This window comes from Styela clava, chromosome 14 (genome assembly GCF_964204865.1).
Source record: "Styela clava chromosome 14, kaStyClav1.hap1.2, whole genome shotgun sequence".
Lineage (NCBI taxonomy): Eukaryota > Metazoa > Chordata > Ascidiacea > Stolidobranchia > Styelidae > Styela > Styela clava.
Window position 1 is genome coordinate 3,837,745 of NC_135263.1, and position 21,909 is coordinate 3,859,653.

Sequence of the window (21,909 nt, forward strand, 5' to 3'; positions counted from 1 at the left end):
GGGAACCCCTAACTTTTGATTGATAAGTCTTCGGTCTCTGACCGATATTCTCGTTATATTATGTTGTTCAATTCTAAGAAAATACCTTAGGTTTGCTATCTATTATTTAACTTGGTATACTTTTGTTTTGTCAGTATTAGATTTGAAATTCGCTTTTATATATCCTCATAGTTTATATATTATTCAGACAATAAAAGTATTGCACAAGCTTCTGGAATGTTTCATTGATATTCTGCTCCACCCAAAAGGTTGAGAACCACCGCAATATGACGTAATATCGTTGACCATATAAGAAACGGAAGTCCTATAGTTGCAACAATCCGCCGTACTTTTCAGAATAGTTCAAGATCATTTTATTTTGCCAGTATCAGATATGCTTTTATAGTTTATACAATCCAGACAATGAGAGACAACTCAACAATTGCACGGGGTTCTTCGAGCTACTGGAATGTTTCACTGGGATTCCGCTCCACCAAAAATGTCAAAACCACTGCACAGTGGCGTAGCCAGCCCAAAATTTTGGGGGGGGCCAAATTTGAAAATTTTAGAAATTATATTGGGTTTAAAACACCGTTCTTCAAGCGCAAAACAACAACAGTTGGTCACCAAGCAAACTGATTCAATTACTCAGCTGGATTTTTGTGAATACAAAATCCATTAATAAACAATTTTTTATTTGAAACAACAAATATTAACAACGCAATTTGAATAAGTAAAATACATCGCCCCAATTAAAAGTCCATCCTTCGCTTCCCGCCAACTATGCTCGACACAACTCGATTAATTTTCTCCTCGGTGACCATTTCACGGTGACAGTGAAGCACACACAAATCAGAAAGGCGATTGGACGTCATTGATGAGCGCAGCCATGTCTTTACCCGTTTCATGCATGAGAAAGACTAGCGTCATATAGATCTGTATTGCGGTGTACACGCTTGACGAGAAAAGATGCCACAAAACTGGTGGATTAGGAATGGAATTCTTGAAAATTTTGGGGGGGGGGGGGCCATGGCCCCTCTGCCCCCCCTGGCTACGCCTATGCCACTGCATCATGACCCCAATTCGTCATACCAAATCTTAAGTATTTCTGTTATTCGCCGCCGAGATGGCGTGGGGCGCGTTGTCCGAACAATTGGCATACACGCGCAATTTATTGCGATAATGTACTAGTAAGTCCAACGAAATTTGAACTCGTTCCATTCAACTCAGCGTGGAAAACAGCTCAAAGCAAATTACCACGGGTAAACTACGGCCGTGAGCCAAATCCGGCCTGTTGGGTAATTCAATCTGGCCCGCTTGATGCTGCCACAATTAAACTAAAACCAAATTTTGATGTTTTAGTTGAAAAATAGCTCAAGGAATCTGTTGAGATTGAAATTAAATTTAGTTTTGGTACGAGGTTTTTGTTTTCCACATCTGCTTTTCTAACACTGTAAATATGATTCATAAAATGTAACTTCCTACGTCACACTCACATGGCCCGCAAGTCTAGGTGGGCAAAATTTTTGGCCCCTGGTCCGAAAACCATGCCCATCCCTGGTTTAACCGATGGTGGGCTTTGGGGGAATTCTTGAAATGTCGTGAATCTGTTCTATTTTTTGCTTCAGCTTAGAACAGGGGTATGCAAGATTTTTTGTCGGAGGGTCATATAACCAACTTTAGACATCTAGATGGACCACACGAACGATTTAGAGGGAAAGGCAAGAATAGCTATCGTTTAGCCTTACAGTAATGAATGCACCGGGCAAAATTGCAAAAGATTTTACGCAGCAACAGGAGCAAAAAATAGCATTATGTAGTTTTATCCATATGAGCGCATTTACAAACATGTACTGTCGTATTAGGATTTTATGCTTGATGGCGAAAAATTCAAGTGTTGACATGGACCACATTTAATGGCTTTGTGGGCCGGGTCGTGGCCCGCGGCCCCCCTGTTGCACACCCCTTGATTTAGACCAGGGGCCAAATATCAATAACTGGGTAAAACCGCGGGACGCACCTTCATTTAACATAGGCTTTCTATTACTTGCAGGCACAAAATAGTGTCTTTTTGTTATTGATCTCATGCCGTCATCATTAGGGGTCCTTGCAAAAATGATGAGATGAAACGCATAAATTTATTAAAACTGTAATTCAAATATATTGTCACATCCAATTTAAACGAATTCAGTGAGAAATTTGCTGCTGGATTCTTTTCCCGACTACTTTTATCCAAGTTTGCTTAAATGGAAGTGCTAGCGATTCGATACGACGTCCATTTTAGAAAAAAGAATATATAACCGAAAAGTGCCATATTTGAAGCCATGACTTCTTTCAAATGTGGTAAGTTATCTTGGTTGAGATGTTTTCGGTATAATACGCCAAGATTCATTTCCAAATATTTTGCTGTCAAATCGTATTCTAGATTAGATTTAGACAAAATCAACTGATAGGCTGGAATCAAAACTCATTTAGCTTTTGTATCTCTCAATATCAATTTTTTTCAAATTGCTCTCCAGTTGCCTAATCTCTGATTACTCGTTCTTGCAAATTCATTAGCGTTTTGGCATTTTCCTTTAAATTGTTCGCTGCTCGGCGAGTGACAGATTTGTGAATCGCGTTGTTCGCTTCGCTGTTAGGACATTGTAACGTCATAGGTATAGATAATGAATTGGACTCGAATATAAGCTTCGCAACGCAAAGGGAACCAGATGAAACAAAATTAAAAATTAGTGTAGCTGACCGAACACCTTTCAAAATTGACACTTCTCCGCGGGCCGCACAATTTTTCCTCGCGGGCCGCACTTTGCACACCCCTGATTTAACCATTGGTTCCCAACCGGTGCCGGTCCGCGTGAAAATTTCGGTGTTTTGTTGTTTTCATGCCGTCTTAATCGCTTTACCGAGGACGAGGTTGCGTTGGTTTATTACGCAATTTCTCTTCCGCCGTCATATTGCGACATCTTGGCGCCGAGTAATAATACTTTTCGCTTTTTCGGCTTCGATTCATCTCGAATGCGCTCCGATCTCTTTACCGAAGACGAGGTTGATTTATTTCGCAATTTCTCTTCCGCCGTCATATTGCGACGTCTTTCGCGTCATCTTGGCGCCAAGGACTCACACTTTTTGCTTTTTCGGCTACGATTCATCGTGAATGCGCTCCGTCAAATCTCGCAAGATTCAGAAACCTAAAAATTGGCGTGCTTTTTATGTACTGCATGCTTTTCCTGATTCATATGACCATCCAAATAAAACGTTATGCATATTTCTTTGTTCAAACCATTCTACTTTACAGTCCAGATTTAAAAAAAAAGAATCACTGTCACAATTCTGGATATCTCTTGATAACGAATACCCATCGCTAAGTAATCGAGCAATCAAACTGTTGTCCGTATTTTCAACGAGTTACTTATATTTTTATTACTTATATATAAAAATATTTTCATCACTAGCTTTAATTAAAGCGAAGCAAGGAAATTGGCTGCACGTCGCTGCAGGGCTACGTGTTGCAGAAACTTCCTTGAGGCATCGTTTGCAATCCTATATTGGAAATTAAACAGCAGCAAAATCTTCACTAGAGTTAATCGCGTTTGTACATAATTTGGCATGTACATGTTTTTTATGTGAGATGTTTTATGTGTGCTTTTTTTACGCATAATGGGTACCCAGCACTGCATTTCATTACGCAAATATATTTGGTCGGCACATTATTTGATAGTTTTTCTTCGTGTGAGCTGTTTTTGAGTGTGCCTTTTTTGTCTAGATGCATATTGAGTGCCCGACATTGCATTGTATTACGCAAATATATGTTATTCTTTTATGTTCCGGTCATTTCAATTTTTTGCCGGTCCGCGAGTACATTTAATTTAATTTTACCGGTCCGCCAGGGTAAAAAGGTTGGGAACCATTGATTTGGAGTTAGACCATGGGACCTCATTGCAGCTGACGACTATATTTGGCGTTGTAAAGGTTCTGTAATATATTTATATAAAGCGTGTTAAGTTAATGTAGCTTACGATGTGACTTACATACATTTTTGATACTCTCGTAGTGTGTGAACCAGGTTAGGATAAGGCCATAGTTTTATTTCGGTTTTTCCTATTTTAGTTCGATTACGAGTTCGGGACTGTTTGTGTTAGCCAAGTGAGTGAATATGCCCCCTGCATATAGGTTTCAGTCCCTTTATACAACTTGATGTAAAGTAGGCGAACAAAATTGGTTACCTCCATATTGGTACACAAACTTCTGGAGCGCACATTTACAAACCTGTTATTAGTGAATTCGGTACAAAATAGGAACAGTTCTGAAAATTTCCAATTCAATCGCTGACTTTAGACCAAATATATTCTTATCATCATTATTAAAATTATCCATTTCTTATGAGATATATTGAAAGAGTAACATGACCAGGCCGGATGACTCGAATAATGACAAATCATAATGGTTCCGGTGTGCGTTAGCTACTGTTAAAAATATACGGAAATCAAGTGGAATTTAACTGTAATTCGACAATATACTTGTTGGGAATTCCTATACCACGAATATTCGTTAGCCAAATTTATCATAGAGGCATATAGTGGCCCGAAAAACATTTCTTTTTTAATTCCCTGTGATCTGTGTTATAATATGTCGAGCGTAGGCGTCATAATAATGTCAAAGCGATAATCACGGATTCATGATATTTTAAGGCAATGGCTTGAGTTGTGTATGGGTAAATGATTGATTGTTATTTTTCGTTGATAACTTTTATCCCGAGTGGCGCTATCAATAATTTTTGAAAAGGGTACTGTGCCTTTAAAATCAACAGCGGTTAGCAGGTCATTTTTTCTGGTTAACGGTTAAAGTGTATTCTTTGTACTAGCTCTGGCCAATTCGGTATAGTAGTGAAGTAATATTTTTAGTTCAGTAGCATGCTAAATTAGGTGAGTCTGCGCCTGTATTGCGGGCGTGTATGCGATGATTAATCGGTGTGGTTACAGCAGCATAGTTAATCCGGCCCCGAGTTTAATGGCTAGAAAACCTTTTTGCGCGAACTTATTATTATATAGGAAATGATGTGTGCTATGTTAGGCCTGATACAAGTGGTTAGAATAAACATACGCATTTCTGAGTTGGGATAGATATAAAACTTTATAAAATGAACAGATTGGTCATGCATATAAAGTGGGATCATGAGAAAAATGATCGTTTATGCAGAAGGTTTTATCGAAAGAGACACTGACATGATACTCTGATGTCCTTTGCGACAATTCTACATTGACTGACTGCTTCAAGTCTATCGGCGTAATACAAAGCCCTAAGTCTGAAGGTCGGTACCTCTTGGCATTTCAATGGTTTCCCAGAACAACCTTTAATTATAGATGGGTGTTTCACATCTTAGTGAGTGTGACTTTGCTTTGAGTCGATTCTTTTCGAAAATAATTCTTTTATTATAAATACGTCATAAAGCGTTTGGTCATCGAATTTGCATATGCATTTGTATATGCCCGCAGACAAGTATAATTGTGAACGCCACTACCATATCGAATTTTAGAGCAATTTGAATAAGGCGATCAATAATATGAAGCATCGCTTCAACTCTCGTTATAGCCAATCGAAGATTGTACTATGACATCACAGTCATGCGTTGACTCAAAACAATTGTCATGCTCGGTAATGGTTCTTACTCTGAGCATAGTATATTTCTACGCGTTTGGGAATAGTGAACCATGCTAGAACTGTGAAGTACTATCAGATGTGTACCCAGGGTTTCCGCAAAAAGGAGAGAAAGGGGGCGAATAACCGAAAATGTTATCAAATCAACGTTTCATGCGGTAATTCCTAATTCGTCCATAATATTATAATGCGACGCTTTAAACTGGCTCAAAGCAGCGTCACATGCACTCAGTCAGAAGTGTAGGATACTCATTCATGAGAAAAGTAATGGGCGGACACTGAAGAGAGAGAAGCACAAGCGAAGTCGTGAAAAGGCATTCTAGACGTTATCACGCTCCCGCTGTGTACTGTCTATCGTAGTCCCAGTGTCGCCTACTTTTTCGTATTTCACTTACACAAACATGAATTGAATAGTCCAAGCCAGGGGCATGCAACCGGTCATTGCAATGGTTCAAACTCTAATATTATGGTGTCTCATTTCACCCTGAGATGCAATTGTTCATATTACATTCAATTCGTTTATGTATAGTTTGTATTTTCAGCATGGTGAAAAAATAAATTACTGATTACTGGCGACACGGAGAGCCAAACCATCGAACAAACTCTTTTTAAATCCCAACTCGGGACCTATGTGTCATGCCAAACGAACTTGAATCCAAGTGTGGCGTAACACACCGTCAAGTCGATAGTGCCGGTAACCTGGTACAAATACATGAGCAAATGCAAAAGACTTTTAAAATAGTGTGGCGTGAACTGAACTCTGTTATGAGTCGCATGGATACATTCTGTGTTCTGCATGTTGTGCGCATCTGGTGTACACAGTTGAGGGGCGAATTTCACTTTTGAAATTTACGAAAGGGCGTAAGAGAGAATAATCCTCAAGAAGCCCTCTTTTACGTTATTGTATATTGTTATTCGTTAATTGTGACGCAAGAATAAGCGTAGGTTCGTATGATCAGTGCGTCATAAAATAAAATATCACCATTTCCGGGTTTACTACGTACGGAATATAAAAGTGACTATTTATCTGATAGAAGATTGAAAGCATCATTTAATCGTAATACCATATTCATTCTCTTCATCATTTGGGCACATGTCTTATTGCAGTCCCAAAGTCTGAATATACTTCGTATAGCGTATGCGTCGTGTACCTTGTTTCCCCGAAAATGAGGCCTAGCCTGAAATAAAGACAATGAGCCTGAATTTTAAAAATGATTGACACTCCCCCTTAATGAGACCTAGTCAATGTGAACGTGTTATTTATAAGTAAATGAATATCGGTTTTCATATTTTGTATATTCGAAAATCTCGTGATCCTCCACTTTGTAATTTTGTCTTTTATAAATAAAAATAAAAGACATTCCCAAAAATAAGCACTGGTGTTATATTTTAAAAGAAAATTGAAACAAGACCCTGTCTTATTTTCAGGGAGGACACGAAATGTTTCGGATTGGAATTACTTGCCCAATTTATCACACTTTCGACTCAGAAACAAAAACTCTTATTTACACTTTGCTTATTATCTTTGTAACTTAACAAACTGAATCAGCCTCGGTCGTTTACGTTACTTTCGATGTAACGTTACGTAAATATTATTGCAAAGGCATACAGGAAGATGCACGCAACATAAAACCAATATACCAAAGTATTCATACGCCTTCATGCCTTATAGCTTATACAAATAGCAATCACGAAGCGCCGCATGATTGTTTCACCACAGGATATAGCCCATGTTTGTCAGAGTTGAGTCTAACGTGAGTTAGAGTTGTTGTGTATCTGAATAACGTTTGAATGTATATTAATTTAATTGTAAAAGGATAAGTTTTGTGACTAGGCATTATGTACTAACGGGAATTCCACCGTAAGATAAACATGTCTAGTGCTTCATCTGAAGATGAGATTACTGACTTTGGAATTCCTAGTAATGGAGCGGAGGCCGTGACTATCAGAAGTCAGACGGAGAAGAAGCGGAGACAGAGAAAGTATGTTGATTTTGTATGCAAGTATGCTCGAAACCCCCCAAGCTTGAGTTCGTTTATTAGAGTAATTAAAGACTAGGGCGACTACATTTTTTGTATCATTTTGTGTCGAGACAAAACTTTTTAAAAAGTTTGCGGATTTTTTGTACAAAGCCCCGCAAGACTCTCGTGCCCCCCCCCCCCCCCCCCGCAAAAATATTTCGTGGGAATGACCCTAAAAACTCTTGGACATAAGCTAAAACAACCCCTTTTTTTCGTCAAAAAAGCTTAACATGTCGCTATTAAAAGGCGATGGTAACCTAAAATTTGCCGTTTAACTTGTTTACTTTAATTTTTTCCATACGTGCTTCCTTTTCTGCCCTTTTTCTGTGTTTCTGTGCGCCATTGAGAGGTTTTGCTTTCGACATTCTGACAGCCTTCGTGATTTTGCCGGTGCGATCAAACCACAAGACGCCGAAAATCGACGACTCCCTGGCATTGTCACGTAACAAAACGATTTGAGCAGAACTAACATCAACGTTATAAGATGTGCATTACTGGTTTTGCAATGCAGCTTTTGGTTTTGCGGCTCAAATTTCCTAATTCTAACCGCTTCGGCCCCTTTTCGCTGTGAGCGCGACCGCGGGGGTGGATGCTACGCCACTACTGCCATTAATGCAAAAATGTGTGACTTAAGAGAAACGCCTGCGCCACGTATTAAAATGAAAAATTAGTAATTATCCAGTTGGGGTTAGAGTCAGGAATGATTTCAAAATTACTACCTATGGAAAGTGCTGGGTATAAATCCTGAGTCAGGAATCTAATCCGATCTAATCACTGAGTTCAACTTTTGCTGCCGGTTAGTTGATGACGTGTCCGAGTCATCCAATTTTGATGGCTCGAGTCATTCCAAGTCTTTGATAAAGGGTGTATCTGCGGAATTGCACCCATGGCTCGTGCTATGGGGACCGTTTGGAAAGGGGCGCAAGAACGGCGAAAAGTCTTGATCATAAAATTTTGATGTCAATGAAATAATTTCAAATTGTGAATAATTGGAACTCGTTTTTTTTTATTTATTTGAATAATAACTCATTTTAATTAAGTATTTAATTTCAGTCAACGATCAAAAAAAAGCGCAATTTTAAACTTTACTATTGTACGTATAGATACGGGACAGTGAGTGGTGACTGGATTTAAACTGAAGTCAAATTAATGTCTTTGGCCATAAATAGAAGACATCTAATTAGTGTTCACTTTTTCAGAATGAGCAAATCTGTGATCGGTCTGATATCACCTATACAGGATACGATAAGTCTGAGCGGAACACTAAAACGGGGATTGAAGAGAGGACCAGCCGATGTCGGAGAAGGAAATAAAGGATTGCATAATGCTCTAAGGGTGAATACATTTTTATGGTTGTAATTTAAAAGTTTTTTTTTTTAACTATTGTTTGTAGCTACGCTGATCTTTATGGAAACGAGGATTTCACTTGACGAATTATAGGTAACAATAAAGTAATAGAACAAATAAGCAGCAGACCAAAACATTCACAATAATGATTAATGATGCAAATTGAAAACTATTGATCACTTGTAACCGGTGCTGGAGAGTCGGAGCCTTGAACCACGGAACTTTGTAGTTGCAATTTTAATTTTTTTATCAATAGTTTGTAGCTACTCCGATCTTTAAGGAAAAGAGGAATTTACAATGATATTTTCGCCTTTACTTTACTTATTGTGTGGAGGCGTCATGGTTGTTGGTTAGATGTTTCGATCTGTTAGAGCCCAAGGTGCTCATAAGCTGTGTTACGTGGAATTCCCTAAGCCCAAGTAGCAAGTCGAAACATGAGAGTGAAACCCACGAGCACACCAAACACACATGGATTGCGACAAATTTGGTAGGTGATGCCAAAATATATGTATGTTTTTCGGCCGTTTCAGAAATAGTGGCCTTTGGTCCGAAAACCTCGCCCACTTCTGGTGACTCTAACTCAGGGGTTCTCAACCTTTTCTCTGTTAAGTACCCCCCGAGTCACGAAACAATCAACGCGAACCCCCAAAGTCACGAAACAGTCAACGCGAACCCCCAGTAATCATACACTAAACTAAATTGTGATATATTGACTTACAATTTGCTACAACGACTGCCAAGCCGTGCATTTCACATTTTTGCGTCACAATCACAACAACGCAAGATCAGGGAAAATGTACGCCGAGTTTCAATTGGCAAATATTTTCCTCTTGTAGTTACTTTCTTTGTTAAAGGATATTAAAAAAAAGCAACACACGAAAACTCGACTGTCATCCAAGTACCCCTGGAAATCTTCTCGTGAACCTCTGGGGGTTTGCGAACCCCAGGTTGAGAACCCCTGCTCTAACTTCTTCAGCCATGCGCAAACGTTCATCAGATAGTTTAAATGGGGCAAACTACACAGCACGGTGAATAATATAAATTAATATTCTAAACCTGAACCCAATACTTCAATAGCAATGTCTTATAGTCGCTAGCTGTGCATAAAGGATTGTTAAAAAAAGAATGTAGGAAAAGTAGCTTAGCGCCCTAGTTCAGTGTTTACCATCCGGGGAGAAATGTTACTTTGCATACGACGTAGTTTACCAAACTTTAATTACGAAGTATTATTGTAAAATCTATCTATAGGTACATTATGAAACTGAACTATATTCAAGCTGTACGACTTTCGTGTAACACTAACTAAGGATTATTTTAAGATTGGAAAAGTAACGGAAACAAACTTTTTATGCAAAGTGTAGGAAGAATAATAAATTATAAAAAATAAGCAAAAGAAAAAGCAATCGAAAATGGTTAGGTGCCATAGCAAATATTTTTCTCATAGCAAAAGCCCACTCCATTTATTATATAATTTATTGTACGGTTTTCCCATCTACTGACTCAAGTGAATCATAATAGCTATCACAGGATATGCTATCACATCATAAATATTGCAAAAACAAACATTATATTCAACTTGAATTTTCTGTTATTGTCTTCATGAATACAGGCGGAATGAGCCGTTGTCGTATCAATAGATGGATTAAAAAGACTTAGAATTGGAAATATGAAATCAACATGATATATAATCCCTTGGAGTTGCTTCGATATACTTCTGAGGATGTAGAATACATAGGAAATGAGGTTCAAATTTACCGGAAGAATTAATAGTGCTAATACAGCGCTGTATTGCTTGAAATATAGGCATTTTAAGGTACCATAGCGTAATAATATTCAGCTTAGGTGCTTATATGGGTTGTTAGCAGTTACTGTATCAGTATGGCATGATGGTATTACGAGTGAAGGATGGTATGCATGGTTTCAATTGCTATTTGGATGGCCTCCTTCGCATAGAGATATTATACTGGCATTTGAATGACTTTCCTTTTTGATGGCTACTGGCTGGGCTGCCATACTTGCAGCTGATAAAAAGTAAGAAAGATCGGTGCATACGCAAGCGCATAGCCAGGGATTTTCAAAGGGGGGATTTCTGGCATTTCTAATTGTCGAGTTAGACCGTAACAGCTAGCGGAAGTGTCTTGAGGAAAGTTCAAGTGTCTTGAGGGTTTAAAAAGCGTTTCAACAATCTACGAAATATCGAAAAATTACTAGTAGGTATAATAAAGAAAAATGTCTTTTTTACATTTCGAAAGGGAGTCCGGTAAGCCCCTTGGTATACGGCCCCAATTGATATGTTCGGAAAAGGAATGGATATCCGCGTTTGAATGACCATTATAGACAGCGGCTCCATTTTTCAGAGCAACATTACCAGTCAGCTACGTAGTCATTGTTGGTCATTTAGCTACTGTACATAAACAAACCCATCTATAGCAAGGTGGTCTAAGGTTGTCGGCCTCGGCGCCACACTATTATTTTGTATTGTTCGCGGGTCACACTAGTGCCAAGAATAGGTAAACAGTGCAATACAAAACAAACATGTTTTTTGTCCAAACACATTGATCATTATTTGTCATTTATCAAGCTAAAAACCACGAAAAAAACTCACTAAAACGTTCAAAAATTACTATATCTGCATTTAGTGTAAGATTTCAAACTCTTCATAGCGGAGAAAGTGCCATGAAGAGAAAATGCCGTTTTCGATTGTGACCGACACAACTAGCAGACATATCAGAAAGCATTGTGGTATTTTCCCTTCCATATCCAGTCAAAAATATGTTCAAATTGGGCAGCTGTCTTTTCAAACTCATGTTTACAAAATAACTTACAAATAACTGCAGATTGATTGATTACCGAATTTGAGATACAGAAGGGTAATTACTGAATTTTCTGACATATAGGCAGCATTTTCTGTAATACTGTTTAGGCTGCTTGAAAAAAACACCCGGCATGAATAATATTGTTCGGCCATAACATTAATATTCAGTTATCAGACATAGCCAACCTAGGCTAATGGATTCCGCATTCGATTTTTGGTTTCTATGATGCCAAAATTGTTAGCATATATTCCCGACCAAAAAGATAGAAAGCTAGTTATCAATTTAGACTAGCCAAACACATTATTCAAAGTGCCTCAGCTAGCCATATCACTGGTCAATTCTGTGACATTAGTGATGTAACAATATTTTAAAAGATGTGGCCCGCAGGCCTGGGTTTGGACTGCATCATATCCTTAAATCCGTCCATCTAAATATATAGAAAAGATCGGGGCCAAAACTTTGCGTGCTAGTACAGATAATCGCGAGCACATCTGACAGTGCTGACCAATGATTTTACTTGCTGAGTTTGGCTAGCGTTGCATTGAGACCGTTACACATATATGTGAAATGCATTTTCTGTGCATGCATATAGTTGGTATATGGTGTAATATAAAACACGGATATAAATTAATTATATGCTTGTCGCAAAAGAAACGGGCAGGCTCTATGATCTCTCTCTCTCGAGAGAGATTTTATTATCACAAACAATGTAAGTGGTTGATCATCATTTGTGAGGGTCAGTATGCAAGACCAGTTGCTTGATAGGGGGAGGACGTTAATATTTCGCTTCCATGATATATTGGTGAACAGTTGGTGGAACATTTTTATTCTACAATTGGTCGTCCTTTAAGACACTAAATGAGTATCTTTCCCAGACCTACACAGGATTCAGTGTCTGTAGAGGTTCGATGGAGAGAAACGTTTATACCAGCGTTCCCAAACCGGGGAGGAATTTTTGAGGATTGAATAAATAAAGTAGTTTCATATGCATATGGTGGAAGGAATAAAGAGTTACAAAATAGGCAACTTTTGGGACATTTGAAAATTTAGAATAAAACCCATTTTCAAAATATATTATGCTAAGCAATGCATCTCTTACTGTGCAACTTTATTATAGAATTATTTGAGTTAGGTTCACGACGTTATATGTGTCGTATGTCGGCAGTATATCCATCAGAAATAGCGCATGTATACGGTGGTTTTACTCTTTTGAATACCCCTGTTGGGAATAAAAATGTTCCAATGAGTTCATCGGTATTACGAAATTTAGTTTTCTAGGAACAACTATTCGATTTCCTTTGACAATGAGTCCATTTTCAAAAACTAAATCGCATCGAAAGTTCCAATAGTTCCAAAACTCATGTGGATATTGTTTTTTGTGATCAGGCCAACCCGAGTAATATTTTTTTGATACTCTTGAAGTATGCGCACCAAGATGTCGCATAACCTGAACGCTAACCTGGTAGACAACCTGAGTTCAGGTTCTTCAATTTGTTACTCAATAATGCAACTTCTTCCCGTGAAATTATATTTTTTCTTCCTATTATAATATCAGTGTGATTTAGGGCATTATAAATATAGAAAAATAAATCGAACTCATGTACGACATGCATCATGTCTTACCGACGAAAACCAAGACCTCGGCCTTTAAGAATGGTAAGCAGGGCGCCCGATGTATGTTTTGTGTTATTGACAAAGAAATTTTAATATAGGCTGTAGAATTTGATCAGTTATCAGTATTTTATTTCTTCAAAATGCTGATACGCAGCAAACGTACACAAATTGAAAGGAATATCATTTCGGGGTGAAGGCAGACGCCGAAAACCAATACTGTTTACTGAGCGGCTGCATCCTTGTGAAAATCTAATAGAAAATGAAGATTAGATTTCAGTGATGCTGGTTTTTTTGTTTAAACGAAGGTGTTGCGGACGTAAATGTGTGGAGCCGGATATCCCTAGAATGCCGACTCCGGAAATAACCCGGGCAGTTTTGACTCCAACTCCTCGCTTTTTACGAAGCATAAAATTCCGAGCAAAAAAGAGATCCGGATAACTCAGAAGCCGGTGACTTCTTCGGAACTTAAGACTTTTTCTGTTGTCGGGATTCAGTCGCTATTTTTGAATTCCAACGCGAGTTTTAATTATAATCAAGTTTGAAAACATTAGAATTGCAAAAATACGCCTTCTCATAAGAATAAACTAATTTAACGCCCTTTTTTCCTTTTCAGAGAGAACTAAAAAGCTCTGTGAACGCTCGTTCGAACAGCTTACAACGTGGGGAATCGTTGCACAATCTTAACATAAATGATGATCGACCTCCTTCGCCAAAATCCCCCGGAAAATGGGGTTTCTCAATGAGGAAGAAAAAGGACGATGACTCAATAAGTGTCGCCAGTGTGACGATGGGGCCGAAATCACCTAATCTGAAATATTCTGGTAATTGCAACTTATTTTTTAAAATACACTAATTCACAACTTTCGCTCTAAACAAGGCCCTGTACAGGCCGCCGTTGATATCTCCCAGGTACTCCCGAAGTATGTGAACCAAGATGGCGGACACCGGAACGTAGTTTGTGTACCAGTTTAGGGTTAGGCCATAATTTTAGGTATAGATACTACGGGAGTCACTTGGTTAGTTCCTCTGGTACACATACTACGTTCTGGTGTCCGACATCTTGGTTCACATACTTCAGGAGTACCAGTTCTCATACGATGATACTTTCATTTTGGTAGCTAGAGACTTTCTGGTTCGGCATTGGCTACCCGATTTAATACACCCTGTCGTCCCTGTGTGAAATGGGGATTTAATCCCGAGATTTAAGAACTTATTGCTTCAAGGATTTATATATTGATAGATACAGTTTAGTTTCTTAGTTTACGTTTTGGTCATGCTATGACAGTTTAATTTAGAACTTAGGGCTTACATGCATATATATATATATATCATATATGTTGGCGACGGTTAACCAAACATCTCAAGTACACGGTTACCAGTTTCAAATTTTATACTTAAACTTAAATTTATGTTTAGCACATGCAATTCTTATAACATTTGGCTGTATTTTGCTCACATTTAGAAGAGCCTATTAGTCATTCGACGAACGTGTTCATGTATTTAAGAATTGCTATCTTCCTACTTTTCGATACATAATGCCGATGGAATTCTCCTTATCAAATATTGTAGACGCTTTACCATTTATATACATATTTTCATACTTAACCCTCATATCTGCTTTCGAGATACGAAATTTCCAAACATGGAAAACACAGGAATTAACCGTTTCCTCTGATGATTTCATTCCAGCTCGAGTAAGATCTCCGAGACCGGATGGTGCTCACCACGTCCACGACGATACAGTAAGCATGCTAGAAGAGTTGCTTGTGGACACAGAAACGATTCGGCCAGAAGGTTTGCTATATTTATGATTCTTTTACGTGGACTTGGTCATTTATTGTGGGGATGATAGCTTAATAGTAGTAGTTCGTTTAGGACAGGGATCGGCAACCTTTTGTCGTTCGCGGGCCAAAATTAAGGTTGTAAGTCATTGGCGGGCCGCACATATTTTTAGAAAGTTGAAAAACCGAACGGATGGTACTCTTTATAATAAAAATCAAGCAGGGATACATCTCTTGAATAGAATATAGATTTATTTCATCATTACATCTCATAAAATTCCATTTGAATATTTTCAGGGCCATTGAACCCTTTGCACTTAGCATCAACTATTCTGCGTTTTGTTGCCATTTGCTTAATTATAATTAAATTATATGCTTATTAAACGAGTAATTGTGACTTATATAATTGTTAGGTTATACTTATAACATAATTTTGTCTAAAGAATATATACTTCAAAACGGATGTTTTGTTACTATAAATTAGTGAAGCGTCGCGGGCCGGATTATAGTGCTCCGCGGCCGGATCCGGCCCGCGGGCCGTAGGTTGCCGACCCCTGGTTTAGGATGTTACATATAGGCTTATTGGGCACGAAATGTGCTTATAGATCATTGGTAGCTCATTGTACTTATAGCTCAAACAGCCCCCTAGAGGGGGTCGTGGACAAATTTTTGAAGGGTCGTGAAAGTAATTAAAATTGAAAATATTTCTTAGATTTGATCTTGCCCGCCTTATTCTGGATATATACATTTCTTTAGAGTTTGGAGATTGCAGAGTGCTGTTGTGCTTGTTGTTATTGCCATTATCTGTTATATTACTTTCGCCTCACTATCTGTTATCTTATTGTTAGCTAGTTATTTTTGGGGCGGGCCGCGAGACTTGCTCAATTCTAATGAGGGGGCGCGTCTTAAAAAGTTTGAGAACCACTCTTATAGATAGTTTCGCTAAATTGATTTTGCGTCGAAAATATGTGGTAGCATAATTAGCGTATAAATCCAAGTACAATATATGATGAAGTTTGAGATAGCCGATATAGATAACTCCTTCATTGTACAAGAAATTTATTGACAACACACAGTATGGAAATCGGGAAAGCTATCAAAATTCAGATGAGATTTAAGCGTGATATAATGTACAAAAGGACAATAATATTGTGAATCACGTCCTGTGGCATGGAATATGGTTAAAAAAACACGATGAGATATAATTAGAAATCGTTTACAATGAATATTTCTCCTGGTATTGACCCGTTATCCGTGTCAATGGCCAATTAAGTTTCTACGCTAAAAACTTCTATCCAATAACCTTCGTTTTGTGGCATCGCCACCAAGTTATTTCGATAATGTTGAGTTGAAGTTTCACGCCAACTAATACATACTAACTTCGCCACAGCATCAGTGGGTCCATTTGTAGCTCTTAGCAAGTCAGCGACAGGTCGACTGTCGAGATAGGTAGATAGATAACCCAGTAGTGGGATTCAATTTTTTTGTCAGCCGGTTCCATCATAAAAGTCATATTTTTCATCCGGTTCTATTACAAAAAGTCATTACGAGTTGCTAACCGGTTCGCTGATCTCATGAAATTCCGTGAGACGGTTCTATAGAACCGGTGCGAACCGGCTGAATCCCACCACTGGATAAACCTATGCCAGACTGTAAATTTTAATTAAATCCTTCGCTTTCTGAATAAATTGTGAAACTCGTGATGTCTGCGCGGGAATTGCGTGGCCGGGAAAACTCCATCGCCACACCTCGAATCGAAGTCGAAGTTTTCGTAATGGCGTAATAAATATAATGTGATAAATATAAATATGATGTGACAAATATTGTTTTAACACATATTAGAGAAAAAAAAACTTTCGCGCGACCTTTAAGCAAAAATGTCTTCACGAAAATGGCTAAGCGTGACGTATTGCAGGCTATCTTATACGATAAAATCGGTGACCGTACATTTGAACCCACGTACATTTGAACCCATGTGTATACATGCGGGTTCAATCTATATGCGAGTGCTAAAACCCATGGGTTAGGGTTAGTATGGGTTCAAATACCCGCAAAACAAATTTTTTTTCATAGTTGCAATAGTATGCAGATGCAATCGTCGTGGGTTCATAGGTACGGGGACCGATAAAATCCGCTGCCGATACATCAGGAATCCTCTTGTTTCGGCCTTTCCTCGTCTGCGATTTCATAACCAACTATACGCTTCTAGCAATTAATAGCAAAAGTTCTCTTACAGTCTTGGACTTGGTACTAATTTCAATACTTCGCTGTCAAACATTCAGAAAGTAATATAGGAAAATAATATTCCAAATCGCAAAGACCCTGGGGCTATTTTTAGCAGCAATTTTCATTCATAAATTGTTTGCTGTGGCCGCCTTTTGTGACTTAAGACATGCTTGGTTAACTTAAAGGGCTGCTTCATGGGAAACTCTCCTCCCACATAACACGTGCGATACGGATCGACGATTTCCTACCTTTAATTGTTTACATTTCTGTCCCGTGTTCGGGCGAACGTAGTAGGACAGGAGCTAGGACATTTTGTCTCGGGCAAATTCGGTGAAAACTATATATAGTGATTTATTGAAAACAGGAATAATTGTATAAAATATCTGGTGAAAATTTGATACATGGTCATGTCTGTGTGCTGGCATGTCATCATGACGTCACCCTCAAAATAGTTTTGTATTTAGTACAGCAATAGAACACTAGATAAGACAAGTTTAAAGGTTATCCATGGTGGCATGTGGAGAAGGGAAAAATATGATGGGTTAATTCTATGGCAAACCAGTTGCAGGCCTAGACCAAAATAAATTAGCTTGGTGTAGCTATTTGGAGTATCGCATGTGGCTTCCTCCACCAGTCCACCATAGAAATACAAATCACTGGCTAATTCCATACCTAACATGAACTGGTGAGCAGACGAGAGGTCGTGGTGTTTCATATGATTAAGCCATCTTATTGGTTTTCCGGGTCTAGTATAGTTTAGTACCACAAGTACTTCCAGTGGGCGTAGCATAACGATTTTTGCATATGTTATTCCTAACCCTCACCTGACTATGCCATCCAAAAATTACGTCACTACGACGTCACCATCACATCATAGAGATTGCCAAAGTATAATTACGATCGCCCGAAATGGCATCTGCGCCGTCGATAAGAACTTGCTAAAGCCGGCGATCTCTCTACTATCGTGATCGTTGCGTCGAGAAAACGAGAGAAATAGCTTGCTCGATTTCGGGTTATCGTCTGCGCGTTTTGTACGACCATCCGCATTCTTCGGTGATCCTTATTACGCCACTGTGACGTCGGAATGACGTAATTTTTCGGTGACGTAGTCAGGTGGGGGTTAGGATTGACCTATGCAAAAATTGTTGAGCCAGGCCAACTAAAAGTGGATGTGGTACTAAACTATACCAGACCCGATTTTCCTCTCTAAGCACTCTACTTTGTTATTATTTTGAATGCACTATTCCAGTATTCCGAACTTGTAATAAAATAATAACTACAAAATACAAATTTGAAATAGTATTCAACCATGCTTCACTTTCAATTTAAAATTTTGAGATCTGAGTTGTTATCAAAATGGTTTACAAAATTCTCATCGTCTATTGCTGGAACGATACAGTCGCAAGATGAAACATCTGTATAGCATTAAAATCATGAATCTGTTGATTAAGGCAGAGCTGGAGCAGTGGAGGGTGTGATAAAACTCTGCTAATATTGATAATATTCTGTCCAGTCACGCTTGATGAAATTGACTGACTGAGATGAGATTATATAGATACGAAAAACAATGATAATAATTTTAATAATATTGAACAGAATCATTAATTACAGAACGAAAACTATAGTTCATAGTAAACTATACTAATTTTGTGGTCCTTGAGTGTGGGGAAGTACCTGAAGATGGGGGATAGAAAAATTAATTTTATAGATGCTGTACCCCCAGATATTGCAAGTAAGTATAAAGATGTTCATACAGTGAGTCCCAATTTTATTTCATTTTTTTCAGTGATTGTAACATGTTCCATTATTCTTTATTTTTTAGTACGCTTATAATATAAAATAAAATTATTCAAAAATATCCTTACAACCAAATCCATAAAATCTTTTTTGTCTAGTTTTAGTCAAAAATAGGTCTTGATTCATTGATTAAAAATGGTAAGATTAATGATAGAAGTGTTGCCTGCTAGTACCAACTAAAATAAAATAATGTTTGGTATCTAGCGAAGTAAACGCCGTAACTCGTTAAAATACCACCAAACAAAAATGTGATGTGAAATTATTATGTTTTTCTAAAACGAAGTCTGCCTGGCGCGGAATGAAATTCATGACAGACTCGTTTAGATAAAATAAAATCCACTGAATTTACAATTAAGCAGGTATATCTCATGCCATTTAGGGGATGGCGTTGCATGCAAGACAGTCTTATTTAAACAGCTGTAGCATTTTTTTTTAGCGATATTTGAGCACTTATGGCATGTAGTTTGTTAGGCCCCATTTTTGTGTGTAGCGTTTAACAAGGCTTTTGTGCATTCACTCTAAACAAGGCTTTATACAAACAGACACTAATAGTTGACGAACATATATATTTCTGATCCGACATTGTTACATAATGGATTGTTGCGTTTGTTCACATTTGTCCAAAAGTTAAAATAATACGTGTATTCACTAATTTATGTTTCATTTATATTAGAGGGAATCCGAGACTCAATTGGTCGCAAAATGACAGTGACCTTGAAGAAGATGATTAAATTGGAAAGAGGGCAAGGTGATAAAGTGGATGCCAAAGTTTTGGTGAGAGTTGATAGAATTGAATTGCTTTTTTATAAAAAAAAAATGAAAATAAGATGTACAAACTAGCAACTACTAAGAAATAGGAAGTTACTAGATAAGTTAGAATTTTTCTGGTGGTGGTGGTCATGAAGTTTGATTGCATCTGCATTAGGCGGGACGCCAGAAACCAGCCTACCGAGCCATTCAGTGTGGTTCTTATCAACACTCAAGATTTTTCCCCATCAACAAAAAATCTGACAATATGTTTAAAAATGCATTGGTAAAAATACATACCGGTAATGATTTTTGCTCTTGTCGATGCATTAAATTTTTTGCTGTTTTGACAGTGCCTTTCATCACTGGAAGAGTAAGCGTTTGCAAATTTAACAGTTTTCAAATAAATAAAAAAATTTAATTCTTAAGTTGAGACTATACATTCAAAGTATCATTAAAGTATGAAGTATGTTTTATTGAACTGTAACATAATTCTTTGTGTTCTGTTTAAAAATTTAACTTACTGAGTTATAACAAGTCAATGTCAGGAAGCTGTTATAAGGCAATCATTGCATTAATATTTCCTTCTCATATATGAGAGAGTTACCGCCATAAGCCAGGGTTTCGAATTTCAAGTTGTCGTATCGAATGTGTGGTGATAAACTTATTTTTAAATGCTATATCATTAACAAATCTGAGCGAAATTTACCCTTTTTTTGGTTATATGTAGTCATGTAGATTCATTAAACGTATTTTCAAATTCAAAATCATTAATAACAAGGCTTCATGTACTATTCTCTGTTCTGGGATGTGTGTATACTTTATTTGCATTAAACATTTTTAAATGTTAAACATTACCAAATCTGTATAAAACATATCATTGGCTGTGTGCATATACAATAAACATATTTTTAATCACCAAAACAGCATCTAATCTATACATAATGTACTATTTGTTGAGTAGGGGTCATATATGCCAAAAAATTAAAGTTGACTCCCCTTTTTCCATAATTATTGCGTTAAAATCATTAATTTTTTTTTCAGACTCTGACACCTGACAGATGTTTTGTTTTGGGAGTAAAAAGTCCTTTCAAGGTAATTTGCAGTCATACATGTTATGAATTTTATTTCATGTGGTATTCGCTCCGAGTAAGGTTTTTTAACAGTGTCTTGGAATCTTTTATGTATGAAGATTTCATGTTCAATACCTGGGGGTTAGAACCCTCAAAAAATTATTGTTGCGAATTCATTTTAAAATAATATGATGATAATATGATAATAATCGAATATGAAGGATTGAATATATTCTCAATTGTTACATGTTCAGCGGTTCACATATAAATATCTATCAATGTTCAATTTAATTCCAATTAATATTTTAATTTTACATGCGAAGAATTTATTATTGTAGTCGAAAGTAAAATCAGTTTTGCGTCCAGAATTGAGGCCCCGCTTGGAAACCGCTGCAATAGGCAGTCACATCTACAAATTTTTCAAATTTTAGTGCAGAATCAGCAACTTTTCATCTGTCTTTTCAGGTTGAATTCAATTTCCATTTTCTTGAGATCAAAGCCATGGATAGCCCTACTCCAGACAGGGTAAGGACTTTATTTATCATTTAGTCTTTCATTAGCAATCAACCTTAGAATAAATTAGTTGGATGCTTTGTTAGTTGAGCAACCGAAACTCTTTCATGGGTTTGGTGTTGCTGAGTTAGTTGACAAACAATGACTATTACTAATTTTATATAGACTGAAATCATAGGTGTAGCCATTGGGGCATGAGGGGTTAATTATGACCCTTTCTCAAATGTTGTCGCTGCTCGATAACCACCTTTGGTTCGCTGCGACTTTCCTTCCCCAGTAAAACTGTAAATTATCATTTTCTCGTAATTTGTGCTCATGTGATTTTTTTGCTGGTTTAAAA

General features: G+C 37.6%; 1 protein-coding gene across 7 annotated transcripts in view; it reads left to right on the top strand.

Annotated features, from left to right (window-relative positions):
• The first annotated feature begins 7,446 nt into the window (after nucleotides 1-7,446).
• LOC120341706 (F-actin-uncapping protein LRRC16A-like) overlaps nucleotides 7,447-21,909 on the top strand; it is a 90,818-nt gene continuing 76,355 nt past the window's right edge. For 5 of the 7 annotated variants that reach the window (XM_039410286.2, XM_039410288.2, XM_039410290.2 and 2 more), the window contains exons 1-7: nucleotides 7,447-7,616; nucleotides 8,855-8,990; nucleotides 14,046-14,253; nucleotides 15,122-15,226; nucleotides 19,910-20,010; nucleotides 21,028-21,078; nucleotides 21,522-21,581. In XM_039410286.2, the coding sequence (XP_039266220.2) occupies nucleotides 7,507-7,616; nucleotides 8,855-8,990; nucleotides 14,046-14,253; nucleotides 15,122-15,226; nucleotides 19,910-20,010; nucleotides 21,028-21,078; nucleotides 21,522-21,581 (771 nt within the window). In that variant the 5' untranslated portion in view covers nucleotides 7,447-7,506. Of the gene's footprint in view, nucleotides 7,617-8,854; nucleotides 8,991-13,417; nucleotides 13,475-14,045; nucleotides 14,254-15,121; nucleotides 15,227-19,033; nucleotides 19,172-19,909; nucleotides 20,011-21,027; nucleotides 21,079-21,521; nucleotides 21,582-21,909 lie in introns of those variants that run through there. The other 2 variants (XM_039410291.2, XM_039410292.2) reach the window with 2 other exon arrangements.